The following is a 23,113-nucleotide window of genomic DNA, read 5'->3' on the forward strand; positions in this document are numbered from 1 at the left end:
AAACCTTTCTCTGTTTCTCTCTCTCCCTCCAGGTGACAAAGATGCTCGCTGGTGCTGCTTCTGAAACAGCTGCCTGGGTTACCATTGTTGGTACGTTGGCTTTCCAGGAGTGGCGGCCGGATTGACCACACCGCATCTTAGAGGAGGACCTCCAGAGGTACCTGCCGTCTCATTGAGGCATAGTGGTCTCAGCTGGAGGGGAAGCACAGGATGCTCGGCCTGACTGTTGCCAAGGTGATGAGGATCTCCTGGAAGGCTCCACTGTTGCAGGAGGACACATGGGGCAGATGAGACGGCCCTCCTCATCCAGGATCTCCACGTCACCCTGGACATCCCTTTGCTGGATTCTCTCCACATCCAGGACATATGGAGTACAAAGACGCGCCACCTCAGCTGCATTCAGGAACCAGCAGGTGTGCAGCTGTACACAGAGACTGGTAGGCTGACAAAGGGCGGGTCAGCCTTCTAGTTTCCACCTTAACCACTTCATCCCAGGTACGTGTGTGTGTCTCATAGCTTGTGAATAAGTATATTGTGTATTATCATTTCATGCAAACATAAAATTCATTTTTGATCCAAAATCTTTTTCCTCAAGCCAGTGCCAAGTACTTCCAAGCTCCTGGCAAAACCTGCCAGAGCAGGAGAAATAGCAAGTTGTCTTCCCTCCCAGATCCGCAGAGGTAAGATTCACTTCAAATATCACCGTTTCCTCTAATGAATATCAGATCTATATTAACACACACTGCTCTATATGATTATCTTTCAGCTGTCTTCTTGGACTGAACTCGGGCCCTGCAAACTGAGCCAGTGTTAGCCACCTGGTGGAGGCCATTTTTACAACCAGCTCTGCCGTCTTCACCCAGTGGCCACGTCATTCAGAGCGACCGTGAGGACTTGGTGGTCATTCATTCTCAAGGATTATGTGGCTATTAGAGAGGCAGTGCTGGCCAGCCTGAGGTTGATGCCTCAGACCAACATCCATCTCTTTGAATTAAATTGAGGACTCAGAGGTAAGAGTTTGTCATAAAGCTATGTTGATGTGATGTAATGTGTACGGTGATTTATCTTTTAATGAATGCTGGAAATCCTAAAACAGTCTGTGTTTGTCTGTGTGTTCCAGGTGCTAGACAGACTCTACCTTCAACAAAGGGTCTGTCCTTGGTACAGGTAGGACAGCCCTTTAACTTCAATGTCCCACAGAAGCAGCCTGGGCCCTCCAGCAGGGGTCTGCCTCCTCCTCCTCCTCTTCCCCCAGACAATGAACAGCCTGGCCCCTCATCCAGTGCTGTTGGTCCTCACTTCGCCCCAGCACGATATATATATATATATATATATATATATATATATATATTCTTAGCGATTCAAGTAACCATGGCAACGTAAATGCTAATAAAAGGCAAAAAAATCCCATAGAGACTAAACTCAGCCCTCTTTGGAGCTCTACTGCTGCGTCATACTACAACACACACACACACACACACACACTTATTGAGAGAAACACACAATCACCATCTCCATGATTTGGATTAACCTTCAAAACAAAAGTCTCAACACGGTAAGAGGGAATTATTGGCTCTGTTGGTAGTCAAGCTAGCTTCCAGAGACGGTAGCCTATGACCGCCACAAGTGTCCAGTAAATTAAAAAATGAATGCAAACAGATAATATCAGATCCTTAATTGGACAGAGTACTGTTCGGAGATGTAAGGAGAGATATAGCTTCCACTTATCATTTTTTAGCTCTAACTGGTCAAGCTCTGCTTGGTTTGCTAGTCCTGATCAGTGTGCCTTTTTTCCAATTTCCAATTTCCAGAGCAAGAAGCAGACTGTTAAAATGGACACACACTAGGTCAGGGGTGTCAAACTCAATTGCACAGGGGGCCAAAATTCAAAACACACTTTAGGTCGCGGGCCGAACAGAATAAACATTTATTGAACACACTAAAACTAAATGTTTTTTGAACATAAATATGAATAAAAAGAGACAGGAATGTTATTCTGGAATAAATAAACATAAACTTTAAATAACTTAAAATATCTTGCTCTCCATAAAATTATATCCAGGCAAAATTATACAAGTTAGAAATATGAACATGCTGCAAAAAAGCCAGCATCTGCTTTTTGTCTGGACATACGACGTCGCACACCTTGATCATGCAGCTCTTCAGAAATTCTCCCTCAGTGAATGGCCGGGCTGCTTGAGCGATCTCCTTTGCCACGATAAAACTTGCTTTCACAGCAGCTTCACTTTATGATTTTGCACGGGTAAAAAACGTCTGCTGAAATGTCAGCTTCTTTTTTAACTCTTCTACTTTCTGCATCTACTGCTCTGCATTCAGGTCTTTCAGGTTATCCTGGTGTTTTGTCTCATAGTGCCGTCTTAGATTAAATTCTTTAAATACAGCCACATTAGCGCCACAAATGAGACAAACAGGTTTACCTGCAATGTCAGTAAACATATACTCAGCCTCCCATCGGTTTTGAAAGGCTCTGTTTTCAGAATCAACTTTTCTTTTCGGCATCATGAGGGGCTAGCTTCGCAATAACTTGCAGCAACAGACACTAGACCTGATTGGCGCGGAAAGCGCTCAGCAAGGCAGCTGAAGCACTGCATTATGGGATTTGTAGTTTATTGTGTTACCAGCGCTGAATATTGCCGGGCCATTAGTAACAATAATATAAAATGATCTCGCGGGCCGGATATAATTGCAAACCGGGCCGGATGTGGGCCGCGGGCCTTGAGTTTGACACATATGCACTAGGTCATGCCCATGTTCACATGCACATATCTTCCATTTATTTTCTGATAGTCTACAACTAATTTCCACACTATAGCATGCACACAGACTCACACACATATACAATGTGGCCCCATAACCCAAATGTCTACATGGCTCTAGACATGAATGATGACTTTAGTCTGGCAACATGCAGTGTAACCATAGAAATGTGGAGAGGATTAGAACTTAATTAGCAATGAAGGGAAGGGTGGGAAAAAATAACAGCAGATGAGAAATACAGGGACTTACTCATAATCAAGTTTGGAGTCAACATTATAAAATCCTGTGACTGTGTCAGTTGTTACAAGGTAGAAACACTGAGTTTGCTGTAGTGTTGCCTGTGTGTCACACTGAATCTCATCTCAAACTGGCTCAGTAATATCATCCTGAGAAGATAAATATGAGTGCCAGTAGGCTGCTATCCCTGGTCCAGATCCATTCTTATTTAATATTCCTCTAAGATCTGGTTTTTATCTCACAGACATAATCTCTCCTATAATCTCTTCTGGGTCCCAGTATTATCTATTAGGCTGTCTAAATTGATGTTTATTTCTCTATCCTTTTATCAAACCCATGTCACAACTCAAATGCAAATGCCTGTGGTCGCTCCTTCCTGTCATGACTGTCAGATTCAATATGATCTAGATGAAGACAGAGCAATATCGACAGACGACAGGACGAGCACTGTGTGCGGAAGCAGCGCGGACAGATACACCATGGTAAATGTCATCTTTAATTGGGTGCCTATCGTTTAAATATTGCCCATCAAGACCAAATAAACAGCATGATTTCCGATGACAGGATGTGAAGCTAATACACACCTGAGGACAATAAATTCAGTCATATCTGGTATCAACAGCTGCTGACAGAGGACAAATACCAAGTCAAAAGTGAACTGAAGGGCACTACAGTTTGTTGTTTGTTTGTTTAGCTCATAAACTAGATGTCACATCTAGTTTATCTTGCCACAGGCATAGCTCCAGCTGATGAAGTTTTGGGTAAACTGCTAAATACAGAAGCAGCAGCATTAGTGCAGTTTCAGTTTAAAGGTTATTTTAAATGAGAGCATGTGTCTACAAAATCACTTAAGCAGGAGCAAAAGAGCTTTTGCCAAGGTTACGCTGTGGCTCTCTGGATGACAATGTCAGTTTGGCAGTATGTCCACCACTTTGGTCCAGACTAAAATACCTCAACAACTATCAGATGGATTGCCATGAATAATTTTTACAAACATTCATTGTCTCCAGAGGATGAGTCCTTCTGATTTTGGCAGCCCTTTGCTTTTCCCTCTGGTACCTCCATGAGGTCATCATTTTTGCTTTTTTGTGAAATGCCTGGAATTTGGTGCAGATGTTCATATTCCCCTCGGGATGAATTATAATGACTTGGCTGATCCCCTGACTTTTCATTTAGTGCCATAATTAGCAAATGTTAGCATGGTAACACACTAAAGTAAGATGGTGAACATGCTAAACAGTGTTAGCATTGTGAGCCTGTTAGTATGCTGATGTGACTTGGCTGTAGACTCTTTGTTGTCATCATCTGGATGAGTGAGAGATGGTGGCAAACAAAATCAGTCCACCACTGAAGTGACATTAACCCAGATTAACAAGTCTTGTACCTGGAGATCCAAGAGATTACCACTCAGACATCAGCAGCAGTAATTATGGTGTGTAACCACATTTTAAATACAGTGTAAAATTGCGTGCCAGACAGCTTTCTTGAACATGTAAACAGCATCCGACAATAGTCTTGCTTGAGGAACATTTGCTGGTGGTGAAGCTTTCAGTTGTATCACACAGTCCTCATCAGCAAAGTGAGTTTGCTCAGTTGCCACTAAGCTGTTGATGTTCAAACAGCTGAGGAGGACTGTGTGATACATTTGGAAATGCCAGAAAACTCTCTAACTGGACCTTGAATTAAAAATAATTCATCACAACATTTCAATAAATAAATAAATAACTGAACTAACTAAACTAAATAACAGGGCAGTTCCATGACAACTGGACAACTAAATTTTGTACTACTGAAATCTTCAGAAGAGCTACTAAACCTTGTGGAAATATTATTTTGTCAACTGCTGCTGTCAAGGTCTATACTGTGAATTCTGCCTGAGGAAATCAGCACTGCTATTGGCCTTCAAGCGCCAATCAAACACCAGAAAGGACATCCCTCGGGTTGTGGTGTTGACAGGAATGATATGACCAAGTGTAACAGGAGATGAAGGAAGAGACACCCTGTAGTTTGGCACACTGACCTATTGATGTGAACCCGGTGCAGGTGAAAGATAGGCACAAACCAGATTACAGCCACACAGAGAGACGAAGTGAGAGAGATTAGAGGGCATTTGAAAGGAGAGAAGAGAGAGGGTTTAGCAGGATGAGGGATAGGAGAGGAGAGAGGATTATGGAAGCCAGAGCTTGGATCCCAAAATAATCCTCTCAGTATACTGGGCTTTATGCGCTGTGGGACAGAGTCCAGTTTGAGCAATTAAATTGTCACTGCATTCATGCGCCACACTTTTTGAACGTGCACAAAGCACTTCTACTGTCACTACCTCTGCTTTAGAGATGGAGGTATTTTGATTCTTTGATTTATGTCAGATTTATGTCCCAGCACACGCAGAGTACACATGCACAGATGTGCACAAACATACACACATACAGTGACAGGCGCGTTCATTCCATCTGCCTTAATCTGGAAATCTGGTTGGGAGCTACGTGCCTGTATGTGAAGCCATAAGCGCCTCCTTCTTTCCATGCTCCATGTTCTAATTTGGGTATTGCCATGGTTACATAAGATTCAGGGTTAGGAGGTCAGTGATGTTGCAGGCGAACACCGGATGGATGTGTGACTACTTCATGGTGACAGAGGGACATGCTGAGAGACAAAATATAACCCAAGAAAAATGGCAGATGCGGATCAGGAAGGAAACCATCAGACTGACAAAACCACCTAAATGGGAGGAAGAGGAAGTTTACAGCCACTGAATATAATAAAGCAAAACACTCTTACAGCACTTTTCCCAGCATTGTGTTTTTAAACTGTGCATTCTGGAAAAGCAATTTATTATTGCTTTGCATTTATGCTGAAATTTTTTTTCTTTTTCTTTTTTTTATCTTTTTTTTTTAGCAATTCCACAAATTAAAGAAACTATAGAAAAGTATAGATAAACACCCACAAACATGAGGGGGAACAATAGAGAGAGGTAAGAACATAAAGCAAGGTGGTGCTGTGAGACTGTATCTAAAAGTATGAGCTGTGACTTAGAAAAGATTCAGGACAAAGGTTTTCATAGCGGAAAAAGACAGAAACACGGGGAGACTCACCACGCATGCACACCAGAAAGAGAAGTAAGGGAGGGGTGTGAAAGTTGTGTGTTGCTCCACTAACCTACTTAACCATAATCTCTCTCTTCTCCTCATTTCATAACTGTGCCTAAGTTACATGATACATTCGTCATCTTCGCCTGCAAATCAATCGATTTCATCGCCACTGTTATTAATGGGATTGCTTTCTGTGACAAAGGGTGTGTCTGCTCTTTCTCTGACACGCCCACATTTCAAAGGGAAACAACAGGAATGAAGATGAAGCTGGTGATCATAGATAGATAGATAGATAGATAGATAGATAGATAGATAGATAGATAGATAGACAGACTGACTTCAGGCTACAAATGGAAAGCAAAATACAACACAGCACAGCACAACAACCTGTGGTCACATTTAATTCCTCCACTGAGATTAGTGTTTGTTAATCCAGTGACATAATACCAAGTTAGTTGGTAAAAGAAACCTGAGGACACAATAGTCATTTAATTCACAAAAAATAATCACCACAGCAAATTTAGCTCGAATTACTTAATATGGAGAAACTGTATTTCTGGCTAGAATTTTCATGCTTCATATTTATTAATGACAGTGCCAGAATTGTGTGTATTTTAAAGTGATCTTAGATAACACTGAAACCATCATGGTGGAATTAGGAAAATCAAAATGCACTTTCATTATCTGTGCACTTTCATTATCTGTGCTATATGATAAGGAAATGTCATATTGTGTCCATGCAACCATCTAAAAGTAATAAAAATAATTATTAATTAAATTATTGAATTTAATTAAATGCATGTTTCCTCCCTTCAATGTGATCAAAGTAATTTCAGTATGTAGGCTAACAAAATCACACAAATCATGCAGTAACAAAATTCACACATTTTAATCACATTTTCAGGTACAGCAGTTAAATTGCTTATATATTGTGTACTTTCACTTGCATAATTATAACTTAGGGAAACCATAACTAACAGAAAATAAAAGAAAACTTGACTGAGCTGGTTTATGAGTTTATAGTGTTTTTATGAATGAATGAAAATGTGTCAAAACACAGGTATGGCCCTTTAAATATTTATAAACCTACTATACAATAAGTTTTCACTGGGACCTCTTCTTTGTAATATTTTCTATATCTAAAAAGAAAGAAACTTTTTTTTCTTTAGGGAAGAAAAATACAACATTGGCTGCTGCTTATTAAAGGAAAGGGGGGTCTGCTAGGAATTAAAACTGTGCGCTTGTTGTTAAATAGTTCCCACGCTGGGTGGCTCTCCGTCTGAACTGACACACTGCCACACTTTCCCACGCACGCGAGAGCCTCCTTAAAGCGCGCGGAGGGTGGCGCGCGCGCGTAAACTCACGGGGCACGAGGCGGGCGGACCGCGGGGTGAGGATCATGTGTAGTCCACGCGCCGAAACTAGGTTACAGCGAGCTGCTGAGCAGGAAAGAGCTAGGAGGAGAAGAGCTGCTGTTTTATTATTTTACAGGTGGTTTATCGCAACAGCACCTCTGAGACTGCGCGGAGAAAACAGAAAGTAAATAACTGAAACAAGCTTGCCTTTTTAATATTATTTTTAAGGTCGGCGCGTGTGAAGAAGAGGTAGAAAACCCATATGAGGATTTGCTGTTGTGACAGTTTTCAGCTGCTCCGGTTTGGAGCAAATAAGTGCGCGTCGCTCTCACTGTTTCTTGGCTTCGTGTCCACCTGGAGTTGTATGACTCGAAGAGTTGGTTAGACTCAACCGCCGACATGAGAGGTGAGTTTATAGAAATTATGACATTTGTGAATGCGTATTTTTGACAGTCAGACACGTCTGGTGTTTGTAAATGATAACTTTTGACTTGTATTTGCTGCAATGAAGGCACTTTGAAACAGAGTGCGAAGTGCGTAGTCTGCATGTACGCACTGGAATAAACACTAAACCGCATAGCCTCCATCAAAGGAAAATACTAATCTTTTTCCATCTTTTAGCATATGTAAAATAAAAAATACGTCATCTTGTGGATCTTGAACGTTGTTTATAGAATGTTGAATCTTAATAGACACATGACAGGATTTTAAAAGTGGATTATTTTAATTATACCACAGATACATTTCAGTACGAAAAGGTTTACTAATGAGTGTCTTCAGGTTATTTGTATAAACTGCAATTGTTTTGTGCATTTTCGCCTGTGACAAAAGGAATGCGTTGCAGCTGTGGTTACTTTATTTCGCCGGTGAGCGACTCCACTTATGTAAGAGACAGCGAAGGGAGGGAGTGAGCGGAGTGATTCAATGGCTGTCAGCCTGCACGAAAATCTGTTGGCAGGGAGTTCTTACGTTGGACAGACAATTCCCTTGGATTTTACTTCCATTTTCTTTTACTGTATTTTCATAATTTTGAATTACTTTTGTGTGACCAAAAAACTAGCTTTACAATTTTATGGTGGAAATTCTGAAGTTATTCTTTGTTGCGCACCACGTTTTAAAGTGGCTAAAAGCACTGACATTTTGTTTTACAGTGTTATCCTGTTACTGTTAGTTCATCTTCCAACCTGTTTTTGTTTTCAGCATCAGCAGTATGGTGGCCAGGGTGAGGGGGGAGGGGTGGTAGAGGGAGAGATAGGAGGTGCTCCATTGACCTAGTTCTGTCATTGAGGATTACAGCAAGTGTGTGTGTGTGTGTGTGTGTGTGCGTGTGCGTGTGCGTGCGCGTGCGCGTGCGTGGATGGGTGGAGGGTCATGGTCTGTCGTCATTACTGATGAGACAATGTTGATAATTTAAATCGGTTTTCAGTGGTGAATGTTCCCCTATAAGATATTGTAGATATGAGCTGTACTGGAAAATCCGGATTTCAGTGCATCTTAAGATGCCTGCTGCCTTTTATTATTTATAACTAGTACTTACTACTTTTATTACTACTTTATTACTAGTTCTGTGACAAAGATTACATTTATGAAATATATTTTAAAAATCTGTGGAGATATATTTTTACTCATAAGAATTAATAGACAAAAGTGATTTATTTTTGTGGTGTCATGATGTCAGAGCCACGCACCACTGCAACAAGCAGGATATGGGCACAGCAAGCCCACATTTAACCATGAAGCACAGCAGGGCTCAGTTAAGCTCAGTTTCCTCTGTCAGCTAAGGTTACTTACATCAACCAGAGTGTATGTTAGTCCAGTCAAGCGCAGCTTGTCAGTCTTATTTTGAAAAAAATACTACATAATTTACAATGTCATAGCCAGTTTTCAGCTAAATTTACTATATAAAGGAGAAAAACATAAAATAGTCTAGAGTGTGAAGGTCACAAGCAGTGTTTACATTTCTGAGTCACCCTTAACAACTAATAGATTGCAATTAGCAGTGCTGTTGTACTTGTTTACCTCTGACTTAAACTGTTGCACAAACAGGTTCTGCAGGTATGATGTAACGTAATCAAATAAACAAACTTCGAAGAAGCACCCTTAGATTTTATGCCTGCGTGCACTGATGATGTGCACAGCTGAAGACATATAAGACTGTGTTGGAGCTCAGTTAGCCTAGGATCAAAGGTACAGTAGCAGTAAAGATAAAAGGCCCGCACTCTGCTCTCCCAGGACACTGCTGTGCTGAGCTCAGGCTCAAAGCCACTATCTGTTGAGTGTGCAGCCTTGGGGAAGTTCACAGCGAGCTACAGTATGTGTCAAGGTGCCCTTTCTCTCTGACAACTCCATGCTAAGATTCCACTCCTCTTATCTAAAGCTTTAACTCTTCAACCAGCCTGCATGTTAGCATTGATCTGTGCCTTTTTGGGTCTTATGAGTACATTTCATTTTGCAACACATTAAGGTAAACAGTGATTACTTAAAAATAATATTTTGCTCTTTAACATTTGTTTAGGTTTAGTGCTATCATAAGGGAAAGTCATTTAGATAGGTAATATCTATTTTCCAAGTATGCATAAGGATAAGTGACATCTAAACAGACGTAAAGAGATTTTAAGTCAAGGTGACTGTGATTGCTGCAGCATGGTCATAAATTTGTTCCTGCGGTTTGGAGCAGCAAGCAGATTTGCATGCTGTGTACTGAATTCCTCAGTCTGGATTTTCTTCTGTGGCAGAGGCCCTCTTGGCTTTTGACTTGGCACTGCACATACAGCATGATCAAGCCCATGCACTTTATCCTTTCTGATCAATGGGGAGGGATTACACAGGCACAAAGTGAGAGGCTGCGTCTCTTGGCAGGTAGAGCACTGTTGTTCAGCATGTGAATATTCATTACAGGAAAAGTGGGGAAGGGTGTAAGTATGGAGAATAGTAAACCTTACTCATGGGTGAGAAAATTGTTTTCACAGTATACTTTTATATCAAGTCACTCAATTAACATATTTCCATTGTTTACATTGTTTATCAGTGGGATAACCCATAGCATAAAACTAAGGGAATGCAACCAAAAAGAAAGGGAAATATAAAAAGAAAAAAAAAAACAGTTTCAGTACATGGTTGGGCTGACAGCTATACTGTATAATACATACCATACAACCTCTAATTTGGGATGTGTACAGATAAAAATACAAGAGAATATTTTCTTCTTCAGAAAGACAAAATGAAATAATTCCAGTCATAAGGAAAGATGTTGCACCTGTGTAGAATGAATCTATTACATGAAAATGAATGTTAACTTAATTACATTTTCTGTAGCCATGTGTGTCTCTTATTTGCCACTTGGTACATAATGTACATACCACGACATTGCTGGCTTCCAGTTACAGTCAGTGTAAATATAGCTGAAACATTTTTTAGAACACACAAAAACACAGATCCTATTCAGTTTTAATCTACTGCATTAAAAAACGCGGCAACATGGCCACAGTGAAGCGCGATGCGTAAAGAGCGATGCATGATACTGGTTTCTGTGATGGACCCGGTGTACAAGAATACCTCTCATTCCACTACTTCATCTGCTGAGTAATTACCTAAACCTGCAGTAAATTTTTAAAGAGTTGGGGGTTAATGTCAGGCCATATTATACAATCCGTGCTAGGTAGGTAGGTCAGTGGGAGGAGAAGAAGAGAAAAAACAGTCATTACTGTCCACATACAGTAGCTGTATAGAAAACAGGTGGTAGTTGAGGCCATGCATTGGGGGATATGTGAAAAGAGAGTATGACAGACAGGAGGTATGGCTGTATATTTAATCAAATAAACTTTGACTGTACAACCATTATAGTATGTTGCACAATACACCATATATGTCATTCATCCCACAGAGGCCCCCAGAAGCCCTCTCAAATGTAGGTTAGGTATACAGTATGTCAGGTACATGTAAAGCGCAAGATAAATAGGACCTTGGACTGTTTGATTAGCTGGGATGAGAGGGCGAAGTCTCCCTAGCCGAGGGTTTACAGCACCAATGAGGAAAAGTGCTGACCAACAGTCACTGACACACCAACACACTGACTGACTGACACAGAAAGGACTTTTAAATTACAATAACCTTCAATGTGAAATGATGATTTTCTGCAGTGAAGTTCCAAACATTATGATACCATGTATTCATCCTCACTTTAGCATCACTCCTGCACAAGAAAATTACTTGAAATTATGTTTTGTCTGGATATCGTTTAAACTTCATTTATACAGTTACTGTAAGCTAGTATTCAAGCTAGTATTCACCAATCCGAATTAAGTTTATAATTCTTAAGTCTAATAACTGGAGATTGTTTAAACAAATATGCTTTTTCAGATGTTACTAGGAATTAAAAAACAGAAGTGTTGTTATACTTGTTTGTTTGAGAGCATTTTGCCTTAGAAGAAAGGTTCATGGAAATGGGCTCAATGAACTCTGATGAAAATAAATTAGCTGAAATTCACACCCATTTTGCAGCATAACAAACCAAAAAATGAATGCTCACAGAGTAGACTGTTGTCACTAGACCAGTGTAGTAACTGTTCTAGACTGCACTGTTATATACACTAAACAGTGTATACTTCAGTTCAATGTTATGATTTGTGCAACATTTATTTTCTAATAGACCAGAACGGCAGAAGGAACCTTTGGGCAGCCAACTGCAGCAGAGTAAAAATAGATTTATGGTCTAGCTTAAACACAGCTGAAATTTCACTCAAATACTTGACATGCTGCAACAAGTTGAGAGCTACTATTAGCTACGTCTGTTCCCCCTGCTGCAGCTTACTGTACTAGATGTTTTTGGAAATATTTCCAGATGTTGTGCAAGCTGTAAAATCTCTAGTGGGGTAGTTTAACCCTGTCAGTTTCAACTGGTCATTCATCTTTCAGTAATCAAATTTTACATTGTTTTCATTTCAAAGAGGAGGCCTCCACCCTCCCTTTACTTACAGTCTGAGTCACATTTGGTTCCACCTTAAAACTTGCAAGAAGCCAGATTGTGTTCCTTGTGAGGCTGCTACCACTAGCGCCTCCCCCTTCACTGAATGGGAAACTGTGTCAGTGGAGCAGCTCCTGCTCTCTGGGCCTGACTGTGCCGCTCAGCTGACTGGCAGGTGAGGCGGCAAGTCACAGACAAAAGCCCTCTCGTTCAGCAGCGAATGAGAGCGCAGGAGGGTGAGGGAGGAACGTCACACCGTTGCCAAGACAACCACCTTTGAATGAGTGTGTTCATGGAATGCGGCCAGACGGCAGTTATATAACAGGCTGAAGGGCGGGGGTGAGGCTCTGGAGGGGGAGCGATAAAGGGAGCAATGGAGAAAGGGATTTTTTTTCCATTGCCCTTTATTTATTTATATCCCTCAGTTTCATTTCGTTGGCCGGCAGGAATTCTACCCAATCGAGACACTCAAATATGTCACCTGTACTGCACAGAAAGTCTTTTTAGAGGGAATATGTAGATAATTTTTTTCTCTGGTCATGGTTTTTCAGGGTAAAGTCAGTCACTAACCTCTTTGCCTCAGTGCATGACGTATGTCCCTCCCCACGCTCAGTGACTCATGTGATCGGTTGATTGTGAGCAGTTTATAAAAAAACCTTTAGAAAACAGCAATTTTCTGTGAAGAGCTGTGAAGGCCGGTTAAAGCCTTCGCAGCGATTTACAGGTTACCTAATACCCTATGTGATCCAACAAAAGTGGTTTAGCGATTGTTTGGCACACCCTGCAGCCCAAGCCAAATCAAATTTTGCACATAGTCCTCATGGTAACAGTGGGTTGCAGTTGTTTTGTGGGTTACAAATGTAGGGCTTGGAAGGTTCAGCACGGCAGTATGTCTTTGTTAACCTGCAAACATTTCGTTCATCCTGAACGAGGAGTGGCAGAGCAAGAGAGAGAGAGACACGAAACTTTATAACCCCGGGCCTCAGCTAATGCAATTGACCTGCTATTCTGGGCTTGAGGAGCCCCAGCTACTTAGATAAACAACATAATGAAAAGAACAGGCTGTTCCTGAGTAAGAAGGCTCAGCCACAAAGAACACAAGGTGCATAATGTATACACAGTTTCCTTTTGTGTTATTGACACATTTCTTCATACTGCTTTAACATTATCACACATGTATCGGTATTGTTAACTCAATTTCAAAGCTTATACTGCACAGATGACATTTGACTCATGAAATAACCTGAATTCTTGTGAAAATGTTCCACCTGTACCATATAGTATCACATGTAAGGTGTTTGTGGTGTTTTTTTTAGTTCAGTTTGAGTTTAAAAAGAAAGGAAATATTGATTTGCTATATACTGCCCACTTCATTTGAAATGGCTGAGGTGTTTTATTGACTGCAGTCAGCATGATAGGCCTAAAAAGTAAATGTTGAATGTTCCTGTAACTAGCAAAATCACCTCTTTATCGCAGTGCTTTTGGACAATATCCAAATATATGTTTACTTGTTACATACCTGTGGGCTGGTTTTTCTATTTATGTTCATATTGCTTGATATTGCTAAATAATGGCAACAGATGCAATCTCTTCACATGCTGTGTATCATTGCAAGGCTGTAAGGCTGCAACTAATCGATATTTATATTATCAGTGAAATGTCTTGATTTATTTGACCAACTGTTCAAAACTCAAAAATATTCATTTCAGATTGATGTTGAACAGAGAAAAGAACCAAATCTTACACTTGAGAAGCTGGAACAGATAAATGTTTGGCATTTGCTCAAAAAATTACTCAAAAGATAAATTGATTTTCAAAATAATTACCAGTTTTCTGTTGATTGAATTACTGATTAGTTGACTTATCACTTCAGATCTAGGTCATTGTACGAAATGAAAGAAATACACAGTGTTATGCCTATTGTTATGGAATGACAGCAATTAGTATTTAATAATAATCTCTCTCAATAAATACATATATTTATTTGTTTTTGGGTAACTGACTGCATAATTGAACTATTGTTTTTAGGTCCCATATCTATTAAAAAATGTATTTTAGTATTTCACTGATCTTTTCCCCCCTCATTCTTCTCTGTCTCCAGCTCAAATAGAGGTGATTCCCTGTAAAATCTGTGGGGACAAATCATCAGGGATTCACTATGGTGTCATCACCTGTGAGGGCTGCAAGGTGAGCTATCAAACCAACATTAAAACGGAGCTTTAATGTACTCAGTGATCTATAACATGCAATAGATGTTGCGTTGGATGCTCACATTGTGTGTCTCTTTGTCTGTAGGGTTTCTTCCGACGCAGCCAACAGAACAACGCAATGTACTCCTGCTCACGACAGAGGAACTGTCTAATTGACCGGACCAATCGTAACCGCTGTCAGCACTGCAGGTTGCAGAAGTGTCTCGCTCTGGGCATGAGCCGTGATGGTGAGTTCAGCTACTCCATCTAGATCTAATTAACTCAGAGTTTCCACCTCCTGCTTTTTGCTTGTTACAATGAATGAGTCATGAATAACCTTGTTTTTAACTGAGCCCCTACCTTCTTGAATGTTTAATTTTTGTCCTTGTATCATCTTGTTGCAGCGGTGAAGTTTGGTCGAATGTCCAAAAAACAGCGTGACAGCCTGTATGCAGAGGTTCAGAAGCACCAGCAGGCCCAGGAGTGTGCAGGCATTGGTGCCCATGAGGAGAATAGTGACATGGCCGACCTCAGCCGCCCCTACAGAAGAGGCTCCAGCACTGCGCTCAGCGATCTGGATGACATTACCACGTTGCCGGAAGGCCTGCTTTTCGACCTGCCGCTGACCCCAGAGGATGCAGGTGGAGAGTACTGTAACCTGGACTTACTGGGTGGCAGTGCAGGCAGCAGCTCGTCCTCTCAGAGTTCACCAGAACAGACCAACTTGGACTTTGTAGACGGCAACCACAGCATCAAGCATGAGTACCAGCTGTTACATGACTCTGGACTCTTCTCACATGCTATCCTGAACCCACTGACCGGGGGCTGCTCCCTACTTGAGATAGGTCAGTATAGATCCAGGAAAGCTCGAACCTTAAATCAATTTAAAATTTAACAATAACTATGAAGGTGAAAAGAGATACCTTTTCATTTGTTCCAGTAAATGCTGCATAAAGTCATTTTGTATTGTTGTCATAGAAGAAGTTAAGAAGTGATCTTTTCAGAGAAATGACAAATGTTTGCTCCTGTTTAGAGCGTATAATCCAGAGTGTGGTCAAGTCCCATATTGAGACGAGCCAGTACAGCACAGAGGAGCTAAAGAGAATGGCGTGGACCTTGTATAGCCCAGAGGAGACACGCTCATACCAGACCAAGGTATATGTGACATTTTAATATCCACTTGCAAGCATTTGACAGCAGATCCTCATTTATACACACAAAATCTGTTGAAAGTCTCCACCATCTACTTTGATGTTTGAAATGAGTTTGAGTAAAATGTATTATGAACTGCTCTTTACAGTCTAAATCTATAAACAAATAACTGTTACAATCACACATAAAACATTTTAGCACTAAAGTTTGGCTCATTATGCCCTGTTGTTGTCTTGTACAAGGTTAAGAGGGGAATGTTTTCAGTTTTTAACCTTGTACAAAAATCAACAGCAAAACTTCTCGAAAGATGTTTTATAAAAACAAATAGAGAAGTGCTCCATTTTTTTTTATTGTCAAACATCCTGTAGGCCAAGATGTCTCTAGCTGAAATCAGATCGCACAACTAGACAATCCTTGATGTCTAAGATTCAACAAACAACCATGGAATACAGCTTGTCCGATGACTCTCAAGTGTTGCAATTCTCATAAAAGCCTTTCTATCTTTTGCTTTGTCTTTCAGTCAGCTGAGGTGATGTGGCAACAATGTGCCATTCACATCACCAATGCCATCCAGTATGTGGTAGAGTTTGCCAAGCGCATCTCTGGCTTCATGGACCTGTGTCAGAACGATCAGATTATCCTCCTCAAAGCAGGTCAGAGCATGACACCAGTATACACACTCCTTGCATGCTAAAAGTCAGTTCCTCACATTGTGTTTAGCCACATAACAGTCAGGAGCTGTTTTTACAAGAGATGTGCCACCACCAGCAAGACAGCCAGCCTGCTGTGTGTATGTTTATTAGTTTGCAAACTTTTAACTGTGACAAAGATAGCTGTTGTCATATGAACAGTATGCTACCCTCAAGTGGTAGCTGAGTTCACAGAGTTCAAATATCACATGCATGCAAAGTGATTGGAAGGGGTGCATAGTTGTTCTTTTTCTGAAAAGTGGCTGACCTTGTTTTAATCACGCAGCATCAGGCCTGGTCTTGAAGTTTTGGAAACAACATCAAGAAGGATGTATGGAAATTAAATGATTAATGGTTTTCAGTGACACCCATGACAATAGATCAGTCCAAGTAGTTTACAGGTGTTGAGAGGCAGCCAAGATATTCTTCTTCCTCATTTTTGTGAAGATGAAAGAAGCAAGGGCACATTCACAACATGTTTTTCAGAAGGCGTTTAATTGGACTAATTAGTTTTGAAGTTTTCAAACCCATAGACTAACACTTGGAGGTTGGAGAAAGATCTCTTTGTGAATCAAGGCTGGTTAACAATATTGAAATACATCACACATTAATGTGTCAAATCCACAACAGCACTCAATCAAGATTGGCAATATAAAAGATACAACGACCATCAATGACCAACATGCACATGCACAAAGATTTCCCACATCGAGAATGACTTAATGACAATTTGCATTATATACCTTGATCACAATTTCCCTCATTCAAAGTTGCCCCAGTAAATTATATATAATTATCTTGTCGTTAAAGGCTGTTTCACTCTATATAATCCAGACAGGGCCGGTTCAACCAGCATCACATTCAAATATAGGACATCTTCTTGCCACACGCAGGAGTACAAATGTCAGTAATAGTGTCAGTTATTTTCCAAGTGCTATGACCTTATGTTGTCACTTTGCTATTTTTCGTACAACATTCTTCTTGATTCAGTTCTGCATATTTTTCTGTAGCTGTCTGTATTATCTAGGACAACAACAGAAGTCTTTACAAAGCAAATTATATAAAGGAATCCAAAGTTAGATTATATTTTACTGTTCCTTTACATTTATCCATAGCGAACTTGTGTCTTAAATATGAAAACTTTCAGTCAGTTCTCAAATGCACTATATGGTTGTCAGGGTACCTGATGAACATAGCCTAGTTAAGTATTTAGCAAGGATTATTTAAGTGCTGAGGCTTTTCTCTGAAAGCATCAGCCCAGCAACAATTTCAACATGAATATGCTGCTAAGCTTTTTTCTTTTTTTCTCTTTTGCGTGTGTCCACAGGCTGCATGGATGTTCTTCTGATCCGTATGTGTCGGGCTTACAACCCCATCAACAATACATTGCTCTTTGATGGAAAATTTGCCACCGCCCAGCTTTTCAAAGCTCTCGGTGAGTCAACATGTTCACTATCTTTCTTTCTCTCATGGGAAAAGAATGTATAAACTCGATAAAAGGATGAACAGGGGATTTGAGTTTAACTTTTTCTCTTTCTCATCTGTGTCAGAATCATCACAGTCTGTGAGTTTTTGTTTTGATGATCTTTATTTTTCCCCTTCTTCTACCTAGGCTGTGATGACCTTGTGAATGCAGTGTTTGACTTGGCTAAAAGCCTGAGCCGTATTCAGATGTCAGAGGAAGAGATGGCTCTTTTCAGTGCTGCTGTGCTCCTCTCACCAGGTATTTCTCGAACTAAATAGATGTATTTTATATTAAGTCCCGTATCAGCCTTGCAAAGGCTTAGATTCCTACTCACTGTAGTATTTACATTCAAACTAAATTGGTGAAACCTGTAAAGAGGTCATTGTATTTCACACATTTCATGTATGTAAAGCTCTTTCTTGGCAGACTGAGGTCAATAATCATAAGTGTTTACCAGCACTTCTAAAGGTTGCAGCACATGTGCACTCAGCAGATGAATCAGGACATCTATAACATCTAATTACCATTATAATTAGATGTTATAGTTGTCTGTTTGCCAGCTATAGGCCTCTGGTATGATAAACCTTTTTCACAAGGAACCCGAATGACACGGGGAGGCCTCTTACACAAAAGAGATGATAGGATAATTCTGCACTTTTAATATGCACCCGTGCTTTGGAATGTAATAGCACATTAGATGTAAATAATATAGATTACTGTTACCAATTTTCTAAACTACGAAATGAAAATCAGATCACCCGTAGTTGGAACAACATGGCATGTTTTAGTGGCCTCAGTTTTGAATGTTGGAGTTTCAAAGTCAAACTCGTAACGAGGTGTGACATTTGGCATCAAATAGCTCACCTATCTCAAGCAATTTTAATGTCTCTGTATTCTAATTACTATTGCATTGTGAAGCCAACAGCTTCCTCAAGTCAAGGAGATCAAGTTGAAAAATGTATAGGCCAGTAATTCATCTTCCAAAAGTTCATAGCACAACTCATGTATTGCTCAATGCATTTTGTATTCTGCTCCTAGACATTACATTGTAAATGTTGCCAGATGCAGTTTTAGACTGGCGACATGACAACACTAATGATATCATCTTCTCATTATCATTTCCATCAGACCGACCCTGGCTCACAGATGTCCAAAAGATACAGAAATTGCAGGACAAAGTCTATGTGGCTCTGCAGCGCTGTCTACAAAAAGAAGGAGCGTCGGAAGACAAACTAGCTAAGGTACAGAGCCTGCTGCACTACTGTGCCACTTGATTTGTTAACCTACTGTATTAATTCATTAATTTAATCATTTTTCACGCCTTTTCTATATGTCCCATCTAGATGGTGTCGAAGCTTCCTATAATGAAGTCCATTTGCAACCTTCACATCGACAAACTGGAGTTTTTCCGTCTGGTTCACCCTGAAACAGCATATACCTTTCCTCCTCTGTATAGGGAGGTTTTTGGGAGTGAAATCACCTTCCCAGATTCCACGGAGGGCTAGCACCACTTAGCTAAATAGCTTGATTCAAATAGAAACACTGAGGTTTAGGGAGGGGGAGATAAAAAAAATGTGGCAACCAGCTGAGGCAAAATCAACCAGCAGCTCAATGACAATCCTGCACGCTACACTTTAGGACACACTCCTCTCACCTCTGAACTCCCAACCTTGTGGAGTAGCTTACACTGCCCTGCAAGGCGGTCCTTTCAGCTTCAACATAACACCACAGGAACTCCTGCTGGGTGCTCAGTGCATGTTACCTCTTTTTTAGGGAGTTAAAGAAAAGATTTAATAGAAGCCTACATAAAAAAATATTTTTCTATGAGGAGACCTTAAACCTCTTATCAAGCTGAATTCCTTTATAATATAAATTTGACTTTTATCGTTCTCACAGTTCCTGTAAGCTATTTTTGAATGTACCCCCTTTTCCCTTTACCGTTCAGCACAGCCCTAGGCTTGATGTAGAATGTACATACTTAAAATCCTCACCCACTTTGTGGAGATTTGCAGTAACGATGCCTGTTTCAGTTGTCAGTCTAGTAACAGTTTATTGTTCAACATTTTTGGTAGTGCCCATATTTTGCAGTTTTGTAACATATGAACAAACTGTTTAAAGGGACCATGATCAAACTCACAAGCAGACAGGGTTTTTAAACTGTGTGAATCATGGGCAAACATTCAGTGTCTGCTGCCATGCACCTACAAACGCTTGCACACAGAGCACAAAACATAGCACTTATGCTGATCTTTGTAGGTATTTTTACGAGCACACTCTCAGACACTGATGTGAGCTCTTTATTTTATTTTTTTAATGCAATCAATGACCTCAGTCCTAATACCTTTTCCCTTTGCAAATGCCACTTAGAGTGAGAGTGAGAGAATCACAGAGGTGTTGTGAAAGTATTTTCAGATGTTCCTTTTTTTTACATATATATATATAAACATATATATATATAGTAATACCTATATTATCATGTAACATAAGAACAGTTGTGAATTCATACAGAGTGAAGAGGAGGAGGGTAATGTTGTTTTTGTGCTCGGGTCTCTCAAACAGATACTGCCTGCCCATACTTTGTGGTTCTGGGATGAAAAGATTGTTGTCATTGAAAAGAAAATCTACTGGATAATTAGCACTTATGAGTCCTTGTTAGAATCCAAAATGAACTCTTGGCACAATATTTTACGGGTTCGCACTCAGACTGCCATCTGTGAAACTTAATGTTAAGCCAGTCAGAAATGCTAGATACACCCTCCTACTGTAAACAAGTTGTATGAACAAGGTGCTGGGCAGCCGACCACTGTGGGGTTATGTGCTCCAGTGGAGGAGCATCTGGACTGTCACACCACAGCCTCCTCCAAAGAAGAGTGTCTTCGGGCATACTGAAAAAAAAGTGTTTGACGTTGAAATGTGACAGTTAACTACATCAAACACCCACATGGTTGAATAAGGGGCAAAAAATACAGAGTGGACAGGTGGGTTATGGTGTTATTTAAGCTCCTTAGGCATCAGTTAGAGGGATTCACCGTCAGTCTCAGCTCTCACTGCTTTGGGGTCAGGCAGATTGTGCTGTCACAGACAGCCAAGATGTTATGATTGGAGAATTAAATTCTCTGTTCCTTATTTCCTACTCCCTTACTACCTCACCCTCTTCAAACACTACATGGCACAGAAAAGGGTTGACAGAGCCATCAGCTACCCCCCTGAGTTAGTATTTCTGCATTTATACTAGAGAGGTTCTTTAAAAATATTACAATTAGTGGTGAAATTTGAAGGCCAGTGATGACCAAACTATCCTTAAAATAATACATAATTTTGCTCTTAACTGGACAGAAGACAAAAGCAAACTGAAATGCTGGATCTACCTATACTAAGGACACCCTCTCTGACTGTTTCTGTCATGAGAGCAGTTCAAGCCTTAAGGCACAGGAAGCCCTACATAGATACAGATCTATCTGAAGTAAAGTCTCTGGAGGTACATGAGGGTGTGGTCAGATTAAACCTTTATCTTCAAAGTAGGGCAACATATTGTGTTTCTGTAAAACTACATTGTCTTATCAGTATACTGAAGAAGCTATGATAAAAGGATAGTTTTAATCTAAGAAGTCACTGGTGTTAATTTCTTTCTAAAGCATTTTAAGACAATCACATGACCGATGCTGGATATCTAGCTTTATTTAATATTTCAGCCAGGTTTGCTTTGCACTGCTGGGACAGTGCTTTTCCCCATACATCAAGTTATAAGTACAGTATGAAGGGGTATTACCTTTTTACTGTGTACATAAGACAGTGGCATAGTGGGATTGTGCAATAATGTCTTTCCCATTGTTCTCAATGTGTTGGGCTTTTGCTGCCATGTATTACAGTTAATATTTTCATAAGCACTCCAGCATAGTCAACCTCGCAGCACAGCAAAATAGTGTTATTTAGAATATAACGTACCAAATACACAGCCAACTACGCCACAGGTCAGCTACCAGCTGACATGGCCAGATGACACTTACAGATTGTAACAAAGTGCAATACTTTCTGTGTTAAAGTCAGAGAATGTTAGACATGCTGATTTCGAGAGATTCAGTGTACTTTATAGTTTTTGCAGGCCTGGAATCTGTCCGGGGGGCAGTCCTGGAGATCTGCACTTACATTTCCGTTTAGAGTTACTCAGGGAGATAGCTGGGCTCTCTGTCCTACAGTGTCTGCAGTTAGTCTAGCTAGCAAGACACCTTGCACCAACATAGAAGACCTTAAAACCTTGATCACTGTGTACAGTACATGTTCTAGTGAATGTTTGATTACAGAAGTATCAAAGATTTTACCCCTGTCTAATATCATTATTGCAAGACTTTTTCAAGTTTGAGTACTAGATAAAATAGGATATTAAAAAAATATATATATAGTAAAATAAATATAAAAGATGGATTATAATCTCTGAATCTTGTGTTGGTTTTGTTGTGATCTTTTTGTTTCTTAATTTTTATCCTTATATGTACTGTTTGGGTTTTTTTTCTTATCAGTTTAGTGTCCTTTTTGTCTTGGAGAGATGTAATTCTATTTTTTTTAAAAGAGCATTTTTAAAGATGTCTCCCTAAAAGTTTCTCTTTTGTCATGATCCTTCTGTTTATGATATTTTCACTCTATTTTAAGATTATTATTATTAAATCATTATAGATTTTAATAAGAAATAATTTATGATATGTCATGGATATAAAGCCCAAGAGGTTTTAACACAGTAAAGTGTTATTGCACAATGGTGATACAATATGTGGATTTAAGAATGTAATAAAAGTCTTTTTACAATTAAGAGAAAAAGTTGTTATGGTTTTTATCCTGTAAAACTGAAATTTATTAGTTCTGCTATTTATAAATAAACATGTCATATTCTATAGTCATATAAAATAATACATTTATAACAGGTGCATTATACACATTTCTAATACACTTTCTTTTTAGTCAGGTAATACAGTGCATTCAGAAAGTATTCAGACCCAATTTTTTCATATTTTGTTATGTTGCAGCCTTATGCGAAACATAGTTCTTAAACGGAATAAGTTTGGAACCACCAGGACTCTAAAGATGGTGGCCCGCCAAACTGAGCAATCAGGGAAGAAGGGCCAAGTACCTGATGGTCATTCTGGCTGAGATCCAGACATACTAAATAGAGTTGGAGAAACTTCCACTGCAGCACTCCACTGA

General features: G+C 40.0%; 1 protein-coding gene and 1 long non-coding RNA gene across 2 annotated transcripts; both read left to right on the plus strand.

Moving 5' to 3' along the window:
- Positions 1-32: 32 nt before the first annotated feature.
- Positions 33-1,006, plus strand: LOC130171437 (uncharacterized). Its single transcript, XR_008828138.1, has 3 exons — positions 33-495; positions 596-680; positions 767-1,006. It is a non-coding gene; the product is annotated as an uncharacterized LOC130171437 (long non-coding RNA).
- A 6,475-nt stretch (positions 1,007-7,481) lies between these two features.
- Positions 7,482-22,729, plus strand: rorca (RAR-related orphan receptor C a). Its single transcript, XM_056378452.1, has 10 exons — positions 7,482-7,865; positions 14,524-14,609; positions 14,718-14,859; positions 15,016-15,456; positions 15,645-15,766; positions 16,284-16,416; positions 17,780-17,887; positions 18,065-18,175; positions 19,046-19,158; positions 19,261-22,729. Exons 1-10 carry the CDS (start codon positions 7,859-7,861, stop codon positions 19,420-19,422), a joined length of 1,425 nt encoding a protein of 474 aa, XP_056234427.1. The 5' UTR covers positions 7,482-7,858; the 3' UTR covers positions 19,423-22,729.
- Positions 22,730-23,113: the final 384 nt, after the last annotated feature.

Source organism: Seriola aureovittata, chromosome 6 (assembly GCF_021018895.1).
Source record: "Seriola aureovittata isolate HTS-2021-v1 ecotype China chromosome 6, ASM2101889v1, whole genome shotgun sequence".
In the NCBI taxonomy this organism is placed as follows: Eukaryota; Metazoa; Chordata; class Actinopteri; order Carangiformes; family Carangidae; genus Seriola; species Seriola aureovittata.